At 35.5% G+C, this 21,739-nt stretch overlaps 1 protein-coding gene across 4 annotated transcripts in view; it reads left to right on the plus strand.

Moving 5' to 3' along the window:
* The window catches only part of RGS12 (regulator of G protein signaling 12), an 84,781-nt gene that overhangs the window by 19,490 nt on the left and 43,552 nt on the right, over nucleotides 1–21,739 (plus strand). For 3 of the 4 annotated variants that reach the window (XM_026847078.1, XM_026847080.1, XM_026847081.1), the window contains exons 2-3: nucleotides 470–589; nucleotides 20,939–20,960. In XM_026847078.1, the coding sequence (XP_026702879.1) occupies nucleotides 470–589; nucleotides 20,939–20,960 (142 nt within the window). Of the gene's footprint in view, nucleotides 1–469; nucleotides 590–10,504; nucleotides 10,590–20,938; nucleotides 20,961–21,739 lie in introns of those variants that run through there. The other variant, XM_026847082.1, reaches the window with a different exon arrangement.

Genomic DNA, 21,739 nt, shown 5'->3' on the forward strand with positions numbered 1-21,739 from the left:
GAGAAAGATTACCACAGAAGCTGGGTGAGGTGATTTCTAGGATGGTAATTTCCTACAGAAAGAACAAGTATTTTGTCAGTGTAAATATTTTCCAGTTAAGACAGTAAACAGCTAGGATTGTTTTTTGATTTTAATTAAGCTCTGTCTACTAATACTGACATGTAGCATGTGTACACTTTAGCAACCTAACCTATGATTCATGTTTTTACAGTAACTTAATGCTGTATATTTGTGATATTTGATTTGAGACTGGTAAAGACGTAACTTTAATGATTTTAATACATGATTTTACAGGGGCATGGCAAGTGACCAACTTGCTTTGAAATTGTGATCGTGTTACAGGTTTGCAAATACATCTCCTTGGAGTTCTGTACCTATGGATGCTTAAAATTCAGATGCTGTCACTATGATCAGCAATGTACTAAAATTAAGAAGTAAAATAATAATGTATATTTTGTGTTTTGTTTAGGGTGCAAAATTTGGACATCCAATGGGATTAAATCAGGCTCCTCCCCCACGTTCTTCTGTTCGAAGATCATTTGGAAGATCTAAGCGATTTAGTATTACTCGTTCTCTGGATGACCTTGAGGTAATTAACTTTCACTTAAAACTTAGAAGTGAGTCCTAGAGGGGAACTTACGGTAGTTAATGGTGATCTTTAATGAAAGAAAGTAAGTAATATCTGTAGTGTAATAAAGTTACTAATCATCATATGACAGTTATGAGGGGAATACAGGTATCGGTTATCACCTGACTTTTTCAGTGTTTCTTTAATAGTTTACATTGATTCCAGCAGTGGCTATTCTTTCTGTAGGGAATTTTGACTTTATTTTACCCATCACTGCTGGTCATGTAAAGCCAAACAATACAGTTTTGCTGATCAAAATGTTCATCATATCTCAGAAATCATTGTATCGTGATATCATATAAAATAATCAAATGCATATCATATTCTTTCCATTCAGCTGATGATCATTGCATTGAGGAAATTTTGGTTAAATTTGTGGCTGGATCAGGCTCTTTATGTAACTTCCTAGGGAAGGTATCTTACTGAGTATGGAAAAGTTTTAAAAAATACTTAAATAGGTTTTTCCTCCTTCTATGTCAGCAGTTGAGAAGGGAACTCCTAATCAGCTTGGTGTTGGTCATCGGTTATGGTGATTTTGGGTCTCTCTGAGTGTAATATAATAATGCCATTTGATATCTGGTATAACATCATCTGATGCCTGGGTCTCAGTGACCAAACCTTATTGATTTTGCTGAAAACAAGGAATGAATAGCCATGTGAATTTAAAAAGCTGTTCCTCCTGCTCTGCTGAGAGCCTCCCTCAACCAGCTGTAGGAATATGGCTTCATTGTATTTTCTCTTCTAGTGCGCTTTCTCAGGAAATCCTGACCCGTGGTGGGTGAATGGGGAGATTTCTCCCTTACCTCTTTATCGTGTTTATATGAAAGAAAGTTTGTGGTTGGGGAGAAACAAAAATATGTGCAGAGCTCTTGGCATAGGAACCATGTAATACATATTATACCGCTCTTCAGCATGGGAGGGAATGTGGCACACTGATTCCTCTAAATGGGAAGGAGGTGTTTAAAAAGCATTTGAGATGGGAGGAGGAAAGAAGGAGATATTCTGAGTTCCCTGCAGTTGGAAAATGTAGGAAGAATGGTATTTCACTGACTCTGAACTAAAGGAGAGTGGAGCTCAGTGCACTGGGTTTTTAGGGAACAGAATATATGGAAGGAGCTTCTGTTGTGCTTAGGGAATGCAGGTAGGAACTGTACATCTCAGATGTTTTAACGGACATTTTTCATTGTTGTGTATTTCTAGTTGTCTGAAGCTTTTAAGTGTCTTGCTTTTTTTCTCTAGCCATGGAAAATACTTTTTCATGGTTTTGCACTCATACCTTTAATACAGTAAGTGCATTAACTTTAACAAAGAGAAGCAAGATCCTCTGGATAAAACTATTTGGGAACCATCTAGCTACATCTTTCTTGAGCAGAAAATGGTGATTCTTCTAAATTAAAAAAGCTTGATACTATATATTACCAGTTTTGACAGAATTTCTGGTCACAGAGAGAATTCTCAGAATATCTAAGAGCCTAGTGCTAGTAATTCATGTGCAATAGGAAGAACATGGTTCACACCAGGTTCTTCCAGATTGAAATTTTATATAGATTTATGTGCATTATCTCATATTTTGAGAGAGTGTTTTAAATACCAGGGATATATTTTAATTTCTGTTGTTGGAGCTGTTTTACATTGCATAAATATATATTAAAATAGGGACTTGGTACTATCCATTAGCCTAAAAAGTCCATTTTTCTCTCATTATGGCTTAGTTGGTATGCGTTAGTGTAGATAACTTGTGTAGCACCAACAGGAGGGATTGAGAGGCTCCCTATATTATGCACTGTCCTAACTGTTAAAGCTATTACTTTGGTTGGGAAACTTACATTCTAGGTCACAATACAAATCAGAGAAAGAGACAATCTGTGTTAAAATCTGTATTTGGATGAATGTCCTTACTACACGTAGCTATATGGGTGCGCACTGCTCTCTGTCACTTGCTTCTTTTCACTATGAAATCTTTTTTTCCTCTGTATGCCATAAGAGAATGATATCCTAGCCACCAGGAGAAATACCAATGCAGAGGAGAATTTCAAAAACCTCAAAATAGTGTTGAGGTATGGTTCTAACTTTAACGTTGCTACTGCATCACTTTTCGCAAGTACTGTTACGCTAAGTGTATTAGAACACAATGCTGTTAGCACATGTTTAGATTATTTCAGGCCATCTATTTTGAGTTGTTGGAAGAGGAAATAACAATACCAGGAAATTCTTAGAGACTCCACCTTTGGAATAATGATCATGAACATATTATATAGGCTACTCGGTTCCTTTTGTGTTTTTTCCAGATATCTTAGCAGAATGGATAAGGTACTAACCCGAACATGAAGTTTGAAAATGCGTATGCTTCTCTGAGCTTGTGGGTTTGATTCCTGCTGGCATCCAACTTAGTCTTCTAAACTGAGTAGTATAAGTAGGTTCCATGCAATTTCTTTTATGGGCATATATGCCCATAAACACTGTTCATTTGTTTATAGGTCAGAGAAAGGCTGTATTTTGACTTTTTTGTTTTTGTAAAAGCATGAACTTGTGCCTCTTTGGAGCTAGTGTGTGAAATACAAGCCATCAGTTTTGCCAGTCTTCTGCCATTAGGTGGCGTGATTTCTTTCATTTATTTTTTAATCTATCCAAGAATAAAACATATTTTTATGTATATTATTTTAATAAATTAAAAACAATGACTGCAAGAGAATATTTCACTTTTTATTTTGGATTGTTAGATTATGGCTAGCTATACATGCACATACAGTATTCTTATAAGGTTAGAATTAACTGAAATGGTACAGCTGCCCCTCCTTAAGCATTTTCCTCTTACCTGCAGAAGCTGTATTATACATAGAAGAAAACGGAGAAGTTTGTAGGATTAAATTCTAGGTGCTGCTTTTACTAATAGAACCTGTATACAAGATTATTGTAAATCTGCAGGAATCAAAATAGGATGAGAGTACAAAATTAACGGATGCAGTTATGCTACAACTATGATATGGAAAATGTCTTGCAAAACACCAAATACACAATTTTATTTCTGAACTGTGGAAACTGTTCTTGTTCACACCAGGGCTGAATATGATTATCCTGTAAGTTGGAACTGAATTCAGAAAATTAGTGTGTCTAGTATATGTCTTAATTCTGTTGTTTTCACAAGAAATATATTTAGAACTTTTTCTTTATTAAATTATAAGAATAGAAATGTTTTTATTAAGAACAGATTTCTATTTTATATGTAGTAATAAGTTTTTATTTGTGAATCACATGAAATAGTGTCCATTAACAAGCATGTTAAAATTCTGTGATTTCCACCAATTTTACTTTATAGCATGTTTGTTGGTTCAAACTTGCAAGCTGTGGCTTAAGCTAAATGGAACTTGCCATGATTTAGGATTATTTAATACTTGGACTAATGAGAGAGCATGATCCCATCTTCCTCCTTTTTTTTCCCCTATAAGTGCCACTACTCATCCTCTTGCACGATTCTGTCTGGGCAAAGACATTGTTTCTAGATTTATAAACACACTAAAGGTGACTCTGACACTGCAGAGACTAGAATGCTGCCTGTGTAAAAATTTACATTAAACAGAGTAATCCTTTTATTTGTTAACAGTTTTGGAAGCAGTTTCCTTAACACTTTCAACTGTAGCTCATTCCATTCATATTTTAGTTTTTCTTGAGGTCTGTAACAATGGGGGAGCCTTGCAGTATTACCATGAAGTCAACAAATTTAGGTTCCTCCTTGCCAAGGAGACCATTCAAAGCTGTTGTGTGTCCTGAAAATCATTGTGGCACTTGTACTTTTGATATTTCTCTGTGGTTAAAAATAGGGCAAAATAGTATCATGAGAGACATATCTTAGGCAAACAAGTGTCAAGCTCTTTGAGTATTGTTAAATAATCTTTTAAGGTAGAGATCTTTTTAAAATTAAAGACTAATTATTTTAACTAAATATCAGGACAAAAAAAAAGATGGCTGTTGCTGCTTTTATTCTTGTCCTCATCCCATTTTGAAAACCTTAAAGCTATATCTGATATGAAAAAGAACATTTGCTGGATCAAATTTCTAGAGTTTAGTAATGCTTTCAAAGTTGGAATGTATCAATATATTCCTTTTAAAAATCAGTGTGAGAAATTTTGTTAGAATGTTCTATCTTAATTATAACCATTAATAATGTAGTATTATGAGCTGTTATTATAGATAATAATGCTTGATTTTTTTCTGTTTTGTTAATTCTACTGAAGCAACTTTTTTTTGCATTTCATCTGCTAATTGAAAGCATACAACACATCTCTTTGGTATGAGGTTTTTATACTAATGAATGACTTGTCTCTGCTGGATATTAGCTTTGGCATCTGTGGGTGGCAAAACCCCCTAAATGCTCATTTGACTTAATAATGAGTTTTTAAGTGGGTACCTGTCTTTGTTTGACTGATTTAAATAATCAGACAAAGCTTACACAGGGAGATAATAGCTTATATTAGACCAACTAGTATACTAGGAAAATCAGACAAGAAGGACTAAACATGCCCCAAACTTTTCCCACCCTGTCAGTTGATCTAATAAAAAGTATTAATTCTCTCTGCAGAGCTTGCTTTACTGATGTTCTTAGATCATCACCATGGCCACAATGCCACCACTGTGGCTAGTATAATTATGTGATTTAAATCAAGAGGCCTCTTCATTCTCAGCTTACAATTGTGAATTTAAAATTTGAAAAGAATGTATATTTTTGTCTTAGGTTTCACCAGGTTTTTTAAGCTATGGTAACTGCCATGGGCTGCCAGTATATACAGGTTCCACCGTGTACTATCTTTAAGTATTGCATGTTTTGCAGGTATTTTGTCCCAATTTTTATCTAAGATGTAACCGGCCAATTGACACTTTTTCTGTCTGCTTTCATGAAGGTAGAGGAAAGGCCAGTTTGTGAAATAAAACAGCATGCCACAACAAAATCTCCGTTTTTGTATGTAAAAGATAGTTCTGTATTTTTAGCATGCTAATAATAGAGTTCTTAAAGGGCTACTCCTGTCTCATATATGGATATTCTGAAGTCCAAATGCTAACGCAGTCCAGCCCCTAACACTGCTGTTTTGGAAGCCTCATGAATCTGTGACCACAGCCTAGGTTCTTTGTTTCTTTTCCCTTTGCTAGAACCTGGCTGGGTGGAATAGCAGTGGAAGACAGATCCGGTTTCTTAAAGTGTGCCACTGGGGGTCAGCTTTTAAACCAGTGCAAAGCGTAAGATGTGTGCTTAGTGATTTTACAGTCACTTGCTGTAACAGCTCAAACCCTCTTGCTGAACTATAATATATAGATTTAAATAGTGGAAGTTAGTCATGACCTTAAACATTGATTTCTTTACCTTGAATTACTGTAGCATTTGTGGTGATGGAGCCAATCAGTAAGGCTTTGAAAGCATCCAGTGGTTTCTGCCAGGCATTATTCTGCTCTGTTCAGACCTCCGACTGTTACAGCCCTGGCTGGAGTTGGCTGGGTTCCCACCATGCTGCAGAGGGGCTGGTAAAGGAAACAGTGCCAGGACATGGGGGCAGGCGGGGGATTGCAATGTTTGTACTGTCACATTGTTAGAGTTGTCCTGGGACAGCTAGTGTATTTTCTCAAATGATTTCAGACTTGGTTTAGAAGTTAGCCCTAATAGCTGACGTGGCTGTGCCCAGCAGGCAGTTTGGATGCAACCAACTTGTTTGATAGGAGGCTGGGAGAGCGTGGTGGTGTTGTAGTGGCCAGAAAGCACCAGCTGTCTTTGGAACTGCACAATAGCTTATGGTGCTGTTTATGTGACTAGTACAGCTATAGCCAGTCTGGTCTGCAGGTTGCCATTATCTCATTCTGGATGATGCCTGTGTTATCTCTTAGACATTTATTTTTTTTGCTGTCCTCATTCTTAGTGTGTCTTAAAGACTTCCAAGAGCATAATTTGTTCACATTTGGTTCTCTTGACTGTGCTATTAAGAATTTCAAACTCTAGATGATCTTCAGGCTTTTATTTTGGCATGTGTGATCTTATCAGGTACTTTAGTTATATTCATTGTTACTCCCTAAAGGAAAACACCATGCTAGCAGTATACATTTATTTATCTTTTTCCACAGATTGTGCACTAGCATTAATATTAAGCCTTTGCTAGTATTTTATACTGTACCATGATTTTTAAAAGATTACCAATATATATATGCTCTCAAGTTTTCCTTACATTTACAGACTTTATCATGGAAAGTTCTTATGTTCTTCATACTGTTTTGTAAAAAGTATCTGACAAATGTGTGTTGGTCAACAGATGAGTACAGTTGTGTGTAACTTATTTATTGTGAATGTGAGATACTTATTTCTAGATACAATCCAGAATGTTATACTCTGTGATTTTTTTTTTTTTTTCCAGAGAATGAGAATAATTGGATTTGTTTTCTGTTATTGCAATTGGTAAAATGTCCGTACTTCGGTAATTTTACTGTTTTCTCCTGCTTTTGCGTTATTTTCTTTATTTCAGATTCTGGAGAAATTTGCCGTTTAAATTTACATGTAAAAAGTGGAGTAGTCAGAGAATGTGCTGAGTGCTGGATCTCATCACTAGTTTCTTTGTGAGGTGCATATGGCAGTGCTCATCACTGCACTGCTCATCCCGTACATCAGTGCTTGAGAAGAAGCCAACAGAGTTGCCTAGGATGGATTCCACAGGGGATTGAGTCTCCATATGTGCAAAGAGAGTTGGCACTGTATGGAGACATTTCTTCCTGAGGAAGCAGTCATTACATTGTCTGACCTTGCCACTCAAGTGCTGTCCGAGCCTTATTGCCTCTGGGCTTGGCTCTGCAACACAAGCCAATTTCTATCACAGAACCAAAGGCACAGTATATGCTTTTGGGGAACTAGGTAAGATCTTGCATTCTGCATAAATCCTCAGGTAGCAGGCCTTACTTCTTGTCAGTAGCCAGTACTTCCATTCTTAAGATTTGTGATTAAATGGATGCAGGTGAATTCATAAGCTGTCAACATCTCTGATACAGTCACGTTTGTGGAACTAGAAAGATCAGCCAGGGTGAACAAGTTAAAGGAACCACCTGAAGCTACAGAGGGATCATATCCCTTAGTTCAGCCATATAAGGTATCAGACCTTGGTTTAGGCTCTGTTCTTTTGTTTCTTGTTTCCTTAAGTAGTGAGGAAACAGTCAGTGCTCGCAGAACTGGGACTCTGAGGTTGCCAACCTCTCAGGAGTGTCTTTCTCTGTAACCTTGGGAATGTAGTGTTCTTTTAAAATTGGTCTTACTCTCTTTGAACTGAAACTGTTTGCTTTTCTGGGTCTAATTCATGAAGCACATGACATTAAGGCAGAATAATACCTTACTGCACTGGGGTCTGTTATTGAAACCCCACTGTTATTTGCCACTTAAGGTTGGCCCTTGCTTCAGTTTCTTATGTTAGACTTGTTGATTCAAGACCATCTTTTAAGGCTCCTCCCAAGAAGGTGAGCAGTGAGATGAAGTCACTCAAGGTAATAAGGACAAGAGCAGTCTCTGAAGATGAGAGCAGGCTGCTTTTATAAGACTAAATGACTGGACAACAAAATGACAGATGAAAATATATGCAGATAAATGTAGAGCAATGCAAATGAGGCAAAATAGCCCCAGCTTCATATATCAAATGATATATATGTTTCTGAACTGACTGTTTCTTCTCAGAAGTGAGGTCTTTGAGTTATAAGGGAGAATTGCATGAAAACATCAGCTCAGTACAGTAGCAATGAAACAAAATCCTGTATTATGAATAGGGAAGGAATAGAGGGAAAAAACCCACATACATCTGATTTGCCCACTCCTGGCCTCTTTATTTCAAAAATTTTATGATACATTAGAAGTCAAAAAGGTTCAGAAAGGTGTAAGAAAGAGTACAAAATCATGGGTAGCATAGAAAAAGAACTTGGGATTGACTGCTCACTGTCTCCTTCGGGACAAGAAGTCAGCACCATTAATTAAAGGTAGCTGGAGCCAGGAGCAAAACAAACAGAAGAACACGATTGTTCATGCAGGAGGTGAGTCGGTCTGTGGGACTCCTCACCACCAAGTGCTGTAGATGCAAGAAATTTGCATGTCCTGGGGGGGAAAGTGGACAAGTATTTGGAAAAGAGAGCCACTGGGGATCATTAAGGAGACAAACCACACCAGGGTCAGGAAATGTCCTGAACTAAAAATTACCTGGAGTCTGGGAGAATGCAATCAGGGAACTGTTTTATATGTTGTCCTGTGCTACTCCTTGGTAGACTCCCATGTGTGGCCACCTACTGGAAACATAATAGTGGGTTTGATAAACCCCTGTTCTGAACAAGTTATGTTCTTAGACTCAAGGATGGACATTGCATCTCCTTAACTGTGGAATTATGGATTGTACTTTTGGCACAGGAAGCTGCGTTACCTTTCATTTGGTGTAAACTTGTTTGTAAAGTAAAAGTCTTGCTGACCATAGTGTCTCCTAGTGCAGAGTAACTGCTGTGGGCTCTGGGAGCATATATTCTTTGTGCTACAGCTGTCTGAGGGAGAGGGAAGCTGCAGTTTTCCTGGTTAGAGCTTCTGCTGTAAAACAGCCCATGCAATTCCCAGGTGGGAATGAGGAACTGGGTGACTGGTTTCATACCTCTCTGTTCTGCCCTCCCTTGGCTGCTCTTCCTGTTGTGTCACATGCTAATGGGAGTAAGGAGGGATTTTTGCTCTGTGAAGCCTGGTTAATGTTAAGGAATGACTTAAGGCCTTACTGAATGAACTGAATTGGTATTTCTAAAGAATAATCACAGAATACATGGAGCACAGATAATGGTACTGTAGCTATCTGTGAATTGTTTCTGACCCTGTCTTCATGCTTAAATGGCTGGAATTTTGGCTAGGGGTGGGTACCATTTAATTTTCACTGTCCTTATAGATTTATCAGTCCATTGAAGTTTTTTGTTTGTTTGTTTGTTTGTTTGTTTTTTAAAAAATGAGTCACCTGTGGAGCTTCTACTAAGGGAGTTACAGCTTTTTATTGAATATTAAATAATCAAAACATTTCACCTACTAAAAAAAAATACAGTAAAAATCCCACCCTCTACTTCCCTCTGGACCGAGGAACTGCATAAGGATGATATTTAAGCATTATTTGTTGGGCAGAAAGTCTGTGCATTTCTTTCTGAAACTACACAGATATTGCTGGTCTGTCTGGAGAGTAGGTGTGGTATTGAAAATTATGAGAATCATGTTTCACTTGGAACGTGATCCTTGTAAATGCCAATGCCCTGCTTACTCAAAAGAACACAGAACGTTTTGGTAGGATGAGATAGATTGCATAATATGCATACATGTGATTGTAATCATACTGAGACACGTACCTACATGCCAGAAACTGAAAGAAATTTGCTGTCAGTCCTACAAGTTTTAACAATTTTTCTTTTTAAAAACTATTTTTTAGATTATATTTTAAGTATTTTTCATAGGGATTGATGACCTAGTTCATTCAGATAATATACTCATCAAAGGGGAATGTATTAAAAAAGAGAATACTTTGGAGGAGAAAACAACGTTGACTCAGTGCTTAAACAAGTTTGGACAAACGTTTAAGACCGAGTCGTGTAGGCCCTTACAGAATGCATTTCACATTAGCAGATTCCTCAGCAGCATGCTGTTGTCTTTACAGAAACTTTATTGTTACCCAGGACCTGCCTAAACACCATTTTAAAAGCTGCCTGTTCCTTTTGATGAGAAGATACAGAACCAGTATTGAGGGCGGAGAATGTGCTGGGGAGGGAGGAGAATGGGAGAGGTGTTGATAGGGTAACAGACAGAGAAGCTTCATTTTTTTACTGGACTCTGGAAGAAGTAAATATGTGTTCAGAAAGAGCGTAATAATAAAGTTGAAGGGACTGTTTCTTAACAATGAGCTATTAAACTTTATACATGGAGAAAACTTTTACTGACAGTCAAGTGTCTGTAAGTATAAAGTTTTGTTTGTCTAAAGTGAACAGAAAACAGGAATATGGTTTAATGAGTAGTCTTCCGAGCTAAGAAATCTTGCAGTGAAATATGATAAATAGTGCTTCTAAGGATTCAATGAGGTTTTAAAGAGACAAAGTTCGTAAGTATAAGTATTTAAGTTGACTTTCTATATAAGCTCTATTATGAAATTAAGAATACACCATTTTTACTGACATGTTTTAAATATCTTTTTAGCATTGTATTGTTTTTAAAATGTGGAGTGAGTATAGTAGATACACACTTTTCTAATTAAGGTTTTTATAAATCTTTCATTTTAATTTTCACTGTATTTGTACATGTGTCTCCGTAAAGCAAGAATGCCGTAAGTTACCTTCTAATTGTTACAGCATTTCTGTAAGGTGTGCAGCTAAAGTGATTTTTTTTCTTCCAACTGGATTTTTATCCAATATAACTGAATCCAGATGGTATGAGTTATTAAAATAACTGAAAATAAATGAAAAGTACTTATAGATACAAAATTTCTGATGTTTAGAGACTTCAGAGCAGTTTTAGTTTCTTGTTGCTCAGAAAACACGTATTTTGTAAAGGTCCTGGCTGTATTATCAAGTTTTGACATTACAGTCTTATGCTTTATGTCTGTATATCTCAAAGCATAATTGTCTTTAATGTTAGAAATAATAGCAGCAAAACTATCAGGTTTTAACATGAAAAAGGAAAGAAACAATTTCAAGGCTTAGGAAGATGTATATGCATTGTTTACTGAAAAATTAATAGTTTTCATGCTCAGTTTTACATTGATTTCCTCAAAATCTATAGATTCTTAGAGGCTTCATTTGCAGTAGTAGGCAATTGAGCAGTGGCTTAATCTGTTTCAGTGATCTGTCACTTAATCATATCCTTCTTAATATGTAATTTAATTGTGATTTACTATCGGGCTGTAAGTCGCCTTCCATCGGGATGTCCAAGTTACGATGTTTCTGCATGGTTTTATTAGTGGAGAGAATTCAGTTGCCTAAAAATGTTTATCAACAGAAGGGAAAAAAAGTATTTAAAAAACATGTTTGAAAAAGTGTATCTTTTATTATCAGTTTACAGTCAACTCTACAGAAGTATTTTTCAAAGTTTACAATACGGCCTTCAAAACCAAATATTTGTTTTTAGAGTAGATTTCTGGATGGCAAATCTTCCTGAATGTAGCACTTTAAAATGCATACATCAGTTTCAGAAGTGTAGGCAGACAGCAGAGGGCACTCGGAACAGCAGTTTGCATCCCGTCCTTTTGCTTCACTGAATTTATTGTATGGGAAGTCTTAGTATTTGACAAGATGTCTTGTATTTCAGTTATTTATACACGAACAAGTTCCAAATAGTTTGGCTTGAAAATATTTTTCATTAATACAGTCAAGGAATAGGAAGGACTTTTATCTTTAAAATTGGTAGAGGGGGAAACCACAATGCTGTAAGAGAATCTTCCCTTTTTTAATCAGTAGCACATATAGGGTCTGTTTATTGTTGAGTCACTGACAAAGCACTGACAAAAATATATCTAGATGCATTATAGAAAATTTGGAGAACTAGGGAAAAAAACATTTTATTTTATAGTAAAATTTTCTTAATGTGTGTGTAGGCTTTTAATACTCCTGCTTTTATTTCAGTAACTAGGGTCAGTGAGCTAAATCATATCCTTAACAGATATTTTTTCTCTGGCTTTCATGCAAATAGTTGCTACTTTCTTTAATGTGAGGTAAAAAATACTTAATATCGGTGAGATTTAAGTTTTTTAATGGTGCAGTCTGCCAATATCAAATTTACTTTAGGAATTCGTGTGACTAGGAGCTGGTCCAGGGGATTGCCTCTTTCTAGTTGCCTGGTGTTTTCTCTGTGTGTTTTCTTATTTTATGAGTCAGGGATGTATTAAGTCTTATTGATCTTTTGACAAGTTAAAACTTATCCATGCTTCCTGTTACTCTGTCTTTGACTTTTTCAGCTCTGAAAAGAAATGTACAAAAGAAAATATGAGCAGGAAGTGGAGGGAGTGTAGAAGAGAAAAACAGATCAACCATACTTGGGGTCTCTACCCCTTCCCACAGTTTAGCTTCTAAGCAGATGGATGTGGGTTTACAAATGTCGTCTTTGGTATATCTGAATAAGGTTTTTAAAGCTGTTGTGTCATATTTTAACACTTTCCATTAATAGCTTTGCGAATTAACATTCCTTCTTCTTTTGACCTTTGAACTTCGAGTTGTCTGCCTGGTTTACAAATATGGTACACAAAATCACAAGATTTTGAATGTGGCAGCTGCTGAAATAACCTGTGAAAATGTAGAGGGATATGAATTTTTTTAAGGACTTTCAGAGTCACATGACATTTCATAGCCATTACCATTAACTGGCACTGTCTAATTGGTAGAGCTTATTTGTGGTGCTAGTAGAGTCACTGTATGGAAAAAATGTGGACGTGCAACGCTTAGTTCAATGAAATAAAATCAACAACTCTAAAGGTCTGTTTAAACTAAAGGATTATTAGGTTTATAACTCCTAATATGAGTGCCTAGAATGTATAAAACATTGCCCACACACAGTATTCCTAACAGTGTTCACTACAGTTGCTCTGATGAACTGCTAGCCTTGCAGCTACATCCCACTGCATGTGGGGTTACTTTTCTCCTAATCATTCTGGTGTCCTTTTGGGTAACATCCTCACTGGTTAGTGAAGTCTGTGCAAGTATCATAGGGCATTTGCTTCTTAAATCCTAAAATAATGGAGGGTGTAATCTGTAAAACACATTGCTTCCTGTCTACCCACCCATTTATTTCCATTGCATTTTTTCATGGTATTAAATACTTGTAGAGGACAGCATTCAGAGGTGCAGTGGTGTACCTATTCAATTAAGTAATCAATCATAAAATTAACTTTGTCCATTGCTTATGTCAATTTGCTTATGTCTCTGGAATGCTGGTTAAAGTATGCTTCCTCTGTTTTCATCTACAATTAACTTAAAATTTCTTCTCTGATCACTCTAAATTAAATTGAGAAGATTGAGTTTTTCTGTTAACAAAGTCTCTTCATCCTAAATTCAGAAATGAGAAGATGTGCAGAACTGGATTGTCTTTTGCATGCCAATCTTACCGTGAGATCTTGAGTAAAGGCTCTTAACTTCTTTTTGCCTCATTTTCTCTCTATATAAATTCAGAGTAATATTTGCCTTCTTCATAAGGTTGTTTTTATATCAGAGGCTCAACCTAGGAGCTGTATGGATGGGGATTCCATATGCTGCATTGAACGAGGGAAAAGATTTTTCTTTCCTAAACTACTACTAGTTAAGTCCACCTTGGCTTTAAGAACATCCTACTAGCATAAAAGTGCCCACTAATCATTCCCAGTTTGCAATTCTGGTGTTTATTTTTAGCAGAAAATTGTATTCTGATTGCTTAAAAAACAGCAATGAATGTTTTACGTCCTACAGCTATTTACTTGGGAATAGCAGCAAACTTCATGAAATCCTATACTTTCCATATACAGTCTCTTGAAGACACTGCTGTCACAGGCAAGGTAATAGCACTTCCCTCTTACATTACAAGTAGCCTATTTTGCTCTCTGTTCCTAAGGCGCTGTGCACAGAACTGTCTTGACATCAGTTGAGCACAGGATCAGGTAGTGAGGAAGGAAGGGCAGAATATCAGTTGGTTTCTGAAAGGAGAATTTTGTCTTCAGGGACAACAGGCTGCTCCTAGGTTTTACCAAATGTGCCAAGTTTCCTTGTACTGCGGATTTTTGCATGCAATTTATAGTATTAACCACTGAAAAGTTAAGCAGAATAGACCGTTTGAGGTCCTGCTTTATTCTGGCTTGCATTATGTAAACCTCTGAAAATAGTGGTTTACTATGTAAATGTTTCTATAACTAATGTTAGGGTGATCAACTAATGTTTTTCTGAAAACTGTCTTGGAAATCTGTTTTATTGAATATAGGACTATCACACAATTCAGCATCATTTTCTTCTCCTGATTTGTTGAGGAAACGTTTTAAAATACAATCAGCATGATTTATATAAAATGATCTAGCTTTTCTGGTGAGAGATAATTGAGATCTAATCTAAATCCCTGACGAACCACAGCTTCCTGCATTGGCCTGTTGCTATGGGTAACATAAAGGGAGTAAAATAGAACTTCATACGAAATGCCTTTAAACTTTACTGGCATGTACAGGCATGGAACAGGGTTGAATTTTTTAGTTTAATCTTTGAGAAGCTGATGTGTTAAGGAAATGCTTTTTCCATATTAAGTGAAGATGAATTTAGGAAGAGTACTGTTAGGAAAAATAACTGCTGTTTCTTACGAAGAGCGGGTAAGTGATATGAATTATATTTAGCTAAGGCAAGGCATCGTTTCAGTGAGAAATTAGAAGAAGCTATTGTTATTGGCAAGAAATTAGAAAAGAATGTTATCAGCTTGAGAATGCTTTTTGCTTAGCCTTTAAGCTTTTTTATTTTATAGTATTTGAGTTAAAATTTCTTTGTAAATGCAAACACTGGGTTTTATTAGAGAAAAGGGAATCGTAATGTACCAACTAACATTCAGATTTTGAGATGTATTTATGAACTGTGGCCAATATGTGTAAAGCTGAAAAAACAGTATGTTTATAATCTGTGCCTATTTTTAAATTCTGTGCAATGTATTTTGTACATGCTTTCTGTACCATTATATCAATATTATATCTTCAGGTAAAACTGTATATGTTTTGTATAGATCTTTATCAAAATAATTTTAGGGATGGATTTGGCATTTTAGGCACTGTGTTTATATGTGGTAAGACAGGTTTTGTTTGGAGTAAAAAGTTAAACATTTATTTCTTAAAGGAATTCCAAATGTCACATAATTTACTGTTCATATGTTGTTTTTATAGATTCACATATTTGTCAAAAATACTTAACCTTCAGAAAAGAATGTATTCAGTACAATTATTGTACAGTAGTTTTCCTGTATTTTTTTTCCTTGGGAGTTCTTACATCTATAGTACTTTCATATTAACTACTATAAATGCACTAATTTGATGGTAGAGAATTGAAAAGACAAATTATGTAATAGTCCTCCTTTAAGTGTCATTCTGAAGGGGCATCCTTCTCATAGAATTCTAAATCATGAAATTGGTTGCAATAATATTTTGAAACGAGGATAAAAATACTGTAATATTACTCTAATATTTAGGTGAGAAGTACATTTGAGATTATTTGCTAGAAGGAAAATCTAGCAATAATTTATAAGTAATATGACTTTATTTAAAATGTTAGAACAGTGTATACCATATTTTGAGACATGATCTCCCACCCAGAGATCACTGGAGTTCATGGTATTTATACAGTGTTAATGCTGTGAAGTATTTAAAAGGATAAAAATACATGTATGTAACATAAGTCCCAGAGCAATGTGACTGAAGATGTAGGGACCTGCTCATAATGCATACCTTGGCAAAAGGAGAAGTTGATTCAGGTGATTTAATAAGGAGTTTGAACAAAGCTAGATGCAAGCAGACAGTCGACTGAGTGCTAGGCTTTCCCTGAGCTAAGTGACAGAATGTTTGAAAGTTGGCTATTTGTATTCAGTCACTAAATTTTCAGTGCTTCATTTCTTAAAGAACATGACAAGTTTCCCAAACTTATTTTGTATCTTGAAATCATATGAGAAAATCAGCTTAGAAGGTTGGTGGAGCTAGGTATGCTATTCCAAGATGAAAGACTTAATTAGCAGGGCTTTTGTAAAATAGTATGTAGTATACTATTGTACTAGATAAGTCTTAACAGATTCTGAGGGCTGCAGTCAGGGAATTCTTCAGATGCAGCAAAAAGTCGATACCTGTACTTTGGTATGTGTACTTCAGAAAGGACACAGGTAGTTTTTAATTCCTTTTTCTCTGAATCTTTCTGGGTGCCCAGGAAAGAAATAGATGTTTTTATTTAGTCTGTGATTTTTGTCATTGTTAGGATAGGAGAGAGGAATACATCTTCTCTCTCACAGATTTTATCCTTCTGCATGTTCAGAAGGAGTTGGAAATAGATAGGTCTTTTTTGACTCAGGAAGGCACTCACCCACACTCCATTAGCACAGATGATTTCATGTTGCTCCATTTTATTGCTAAGGCCTGGTGTTTCCTAGTATGTGTCACCCATCCTGACATCCCTATCTTTCCCTTTGTTCTACTCACGAGCATGACTTTAACTTGAATGACAAATCTTAAGGTGGAGAAAAAGGACATTTTTATATTGTGTTATCTGGGTAGTCTGTACACATGGATTTATTTGCTCAATATAATGTCTGGGATGTGGGTAGGGTATTTTTTGTTCTCTGCATCATGGTATTATGGCAGACTTTGTTAGTATTTACATAGTTTCCTGGGACCTGATCCATGTAAAATGGAACTAAGTGGATTTTCTGGATAAGAGTTTCTGTCAGCTGAAAGATGTCATCAGACTAGTTTCATGCAGTGGTGCACACATCTAGCAGGTTATAGACCATGAAAGCTAAAAGATACAGACTGTTTCAACCTTATGAATTATTCTCTTTTATGCCCTCTCTCCCTTTTTACCCTGTTGGTACAAGAGATTATGTTGTGTATTTCTATTCTGCAAAAAAAACTTATGTACTCATAAAGTAGTGTTCTCCCTGTAAATTGTTGTAAGCTAATTCTCTTTTAGATTTGTTGCAAGCAGATCCTGAACATGACATAAAAAAAAAATCACGGGCCCTTCTGTTTTTTCCACCCAGCAAAGAGAGATGATACAAAGAGAAACTTGACATGTTTTCTCTTAATCAGAACTTTATGCTATCTATTATATGCTGAAGCATTTGCCAGTTTGCAGAGACCTAGAACATCTTTTATGGTGAATGATAACTGGGAAGCCACCGTTCAGCTTGCTGGCCCTGGCATGGAGCTCTCCTCACTTGGATCACAGGGACCAAGATCTTGCCCTGAAGTCTAGGGAAGAGAGTTGCATCCTCCACCTTTGTGTGGGGGGGTGTGTGTGTCTGTATACCTCAGCTGCTAATCCAGCTAGGTGAGCAAGCAGAGTTCCCATACAGGGATATACTGGAAGACATTTTAGTTTTCCCAAACTAGATTTATTTTTAAAATTTTGCTAATTTGCTACCATCAGACTCCTGGCATATACCATGGGCTTTTTCTTAAATGACTTTGGAAGTCAGGGTAATTTGAAGAATTAATTTAAGTTCTTATCTGGTTGTGAAAGATTTGAAGGTTGAATGTAGTTAGATTTTCTCTCTGGGTGATAGTTCATATGTACATTCACAAAATTAATACATATATGTCCTGTCATTTGGAATTAAATACTTGAATACTTCTTTTTAAGTCATACCATGTCCTTCCTCATCTTTCAGAAATGGCTACATACAGAAACTGTGCAACATAGGCCTTTTTAATAGGTAGTTCTTAATAGGTATTTGCTAAGTGTTTGGTAAGTGTTAATTTTCGTCAAATAATCAAACTTCATAGTAGATCAAATTTTGTCCTGAAGAGCCTCCAGTGGTGGTAAGTGTAAGTGATGAAGAATGAAAAACAGCCCCAAACATATAGTGAATTGTAAAAATAAGATCATCATAGTATTTTAAAAAATCTGGTCTTGCAACTTACACCTTTGGACAAATCTAGACAAGTTTCAGATGAACAGTGTAGAAGAGAAACTTCTTTGTCTAAATGTGGACTGCAAGCAATTTCTGTTAGGTTTATATTACGATTTCTAAGTGCTCACAAACATGTTTTGAACATACTACTGTGAATTCTTACACAATAATTACAACCTTTAGTTTCTAGCTGATTTTGTTGAATTCAGTAAATTTAGTTCAGTTGCATAGATGAATTTAAAGATATGTTCTTAAAATAAATTTTATTCTGTGATCTACAGAAGTAAACTGGTAATGCTTGGTACATGCTGGGTAGTTTTAGTGACACTGTAATGTAAAAAAAATACTGTATAGTTAGAATATATCAAAGCCAAAAGGAAATTTGAAATATCTTAATAGCACAGAAATAGGTGGTTTATATTTAGATAAGAAATTCTGTTCTTCCTATGGGTACTTTTTTTTTTTTTAAAAAAAAAATCTTTAAACATAATAATTACCAAAGCCTTGCTTGGGGGGATTTTAAGATGTTGATACATGTAATGTAATGTGCATTAGCCAAAGCATTTGAAATAAACACACAAAACCAAGCTATGGTGTTTAGAAAGCTCACTGCATTAACTTATGCTACATGGATTGAGGTTAAAAATATGTATCTAATAGAACTTAATTAAGTGGTACTATTACTGTAATATTTGAGCTTTTATATGAAATCACAGTTTTTATTTTAAAATCATATTTTACAATTGTTAAATTCCCAGTTTTTGAAAAAAGTAGGGTAAATATTCTTTTTACTGTCATGAGAATCCTATTAATTTTACTTGATACCTTTCAAAAAACATGAATGAGACTTGTATTTGGTGTTTGAATCTAGAGTCTTGCAAGCTGATGAAGTAAATGACCATTCCTAAAATGTATATAATGTGAAAGTATTTTTATATTTTCCTGTCTAATGTGTAAACTGATACTGTTACTTTGAGTCATCCTACATTCTTTGAGAAATGACATTGAAATTGTTTATTCATCAGCTGTTCTGTACAGTATGTGAATGAGAAATTAAAAAAAATCATTTATAAAATATATTTCAGGAATGTAAATTACATTTTCTAAATTACAAACAAGAATTAAGTTATGGCTTCTTGAATGCATAATTTGCTTGTTAGGTTTACATGCAAAATAGAAGTAGAAAAGATGTCCTAAGCCTCACTGAAGAAATGTTCCCAAAACAGAAGTACTCTTCTGATATCTGAAATAGTACTGTTAGAAACAAGTGAGAGGGCTTTTGATTATATTATTATGATTCACAGATTCAGAAACATTTATTTTTGTGTAGTTAAGCAAGAAATGCCATCATTTATTTAATCTTTTCCATGAAAGATGTGTTTGTGTTTATCTGAACTAGGACGAGAGGAATGATGTCAATAGCGACTAGTTTAAACTTTGAAAGTTCCAGAATACTTGTGTTAAAAATTACATCAGATCCTCTGTTGATGATGTGAATGGTATGGCCACAAGAGTTTAGAACAAGTAGTATCTTACAGCAGTATGAGATCCTGCAGTGAAATAAAAAAGAGAAAGAATGGAGAAGATACTATTCTTTTAAGGATTACTAAGTTTTTGTGAATTTTGAAGGGGAGAGGGAACGTTTGTTGCCAAGGCTGGAAAATAAAGACAAACTATGGATGGATAGCTTTTCTCCTCAGCTGTGTACATATGTATTTTTTTTTTCCCTGTGTGTTTTCCATCTTGAAGAAATTGTAGATATTATAGGGCATTCTTTCCTAACTTGTAAAAAAAGCAGTACAAAATAAGAGAGCTGTTTTATTTAACTATTTAGAAAGTTACTTAAAGGTTCAAAGACACTTTAAATCACCAAGAAAAGATTCTGCAAACTGAAATAATAATGATTTTTCATAGCCATTAAAAAGCAATACAAACTGAAAACTGAAAATCAGATATCCTTCTAGTCTTTCACTCAGTTGAGTGTCAAGGTGCAAGCACTAGAGTACATGTTTGGGAAATGGTCACCTACTTGGTTTTACAAAAATGTTAGCTGCCTTGAGGTGATTTGTGATCAAAGGTGAGAAGTTAGGCTAGATAAGCACATAAATGTCAGCATTTCACTAGAAGACTAATTGTCCTTGAAAATCTGATGTAAAATACTAGTAGAGATGGTGAAGAGTTTTTACCTATCTCATTGGAAACATTCAACATCTTTTTGGCTCAGTGGAAGTCAAAAGTAATTGGCAGGGGAAGTTTTCAGAGTCATCTGACGTAAGTACAGGATTTTAATTTTGATTTACATAGCTCCAGATATTGCAGCAACCTAAAGTATACGAGGTGTTGTTTTCATTTTAAGTCTTCGCAGGTCAGTTTTAAGGTACCTGCTTTCTCACATATACCAACTGATTGACTCTGTCTAAGAAGGACTCTTACAAGTAGTGTAGCTACTCACAGCAGGAAGTACTTAGTCCACTTAATACTAGTGGGATCAAGTTCCAGGACAGGGGTTAAAAGGCTTGGGGTGAATTTCATGGTGGGGAGGAAACATCTGTGAGAAAGTAACAGCTGGTTTCTTTAGATTTTCCTCTCTCGTGTTATCTGTTGTTAATAAGATGGTAAAAGTAGCTAACATTTCAAGTATGTGAAGCTCAGAGATTTCTAATGCCATGAAACTTAAGTAATACTTATTTTTCTCTTTCTTATTGCAGTCAGCAACTGTTTCTGATGGAGGTAAGATGAAGCTTGTTTTTACTTTTCTAATAAAAAAGAATCAATTTTCCACATTAAGCCACATAATATGTGGTAAATAAGGTGATATATTACAAGATGTGAGCCCAAAGTGGTGCAGAACTTTGTGACTTCTTTGGGAACTGGGCCAATGAAAATATTGCAGGATTATGTTCACATACTTTCACTGATTTATTTGCATCTTTTTTTTTTTTTTTTTTTTTCTCTCTCTATATGCACGTTTTTATTATAACTAGGCTTCTTCATTCATACTAATAAAGAGGCAGAGCTGGTAGACTTTCATATAATTGGATGGTAGATAAAATCTTTTTCTCTGTTTTACTGTCCTTTACATACCTTGTTTGCTTTTGAAGAGATATACTTCAGCTCCTAAGTTGTAAGCTGTGTTGGTGCATTTCTGGAGGTTGAAATTTCTTTACAGTGTGATGCATTTTGAGAAGGGGGTAAGTAATTTGATATTTGTAAAATCCCAGCATGGACCTTTTGCAGTTCTAAGCAAGTTCTAAGTAACCTCCTCTCACCTAGGCTTGTTTGTTTTGATTTTAACATGGCTTTAATGTTTTAAAGGACATCCACTCTTTGTTAAACATTGGAATATGATTTCTCTGAACCTTTGAAGTTAATGGAAACAGTTTAAGTATGCTTCCTTAATGGAATAAAGGAATTTGTATAGTTTAGGGTATACAAGAGATGGCTTCTCTCACTTGTCTTGCTTGGCAGGAGCTGGTTCACTTGATCCTTCAGAAGAACTCACTTACATA

This window comes from Athene cunicularia (genome assembly GCF_003259725.1).
Source record: "Athene cunicularia isolate RWA chromosome 4 unlocalized genomic scaffold, athCun1 chr4_part1, whole genome shotgun sequence".
Classification (NCBI taxonomy): Eukaryota; Metazoa; Chordata; class Aves; order Strigiformes; family Strigidae; genus Athene; species Athene cunicularia.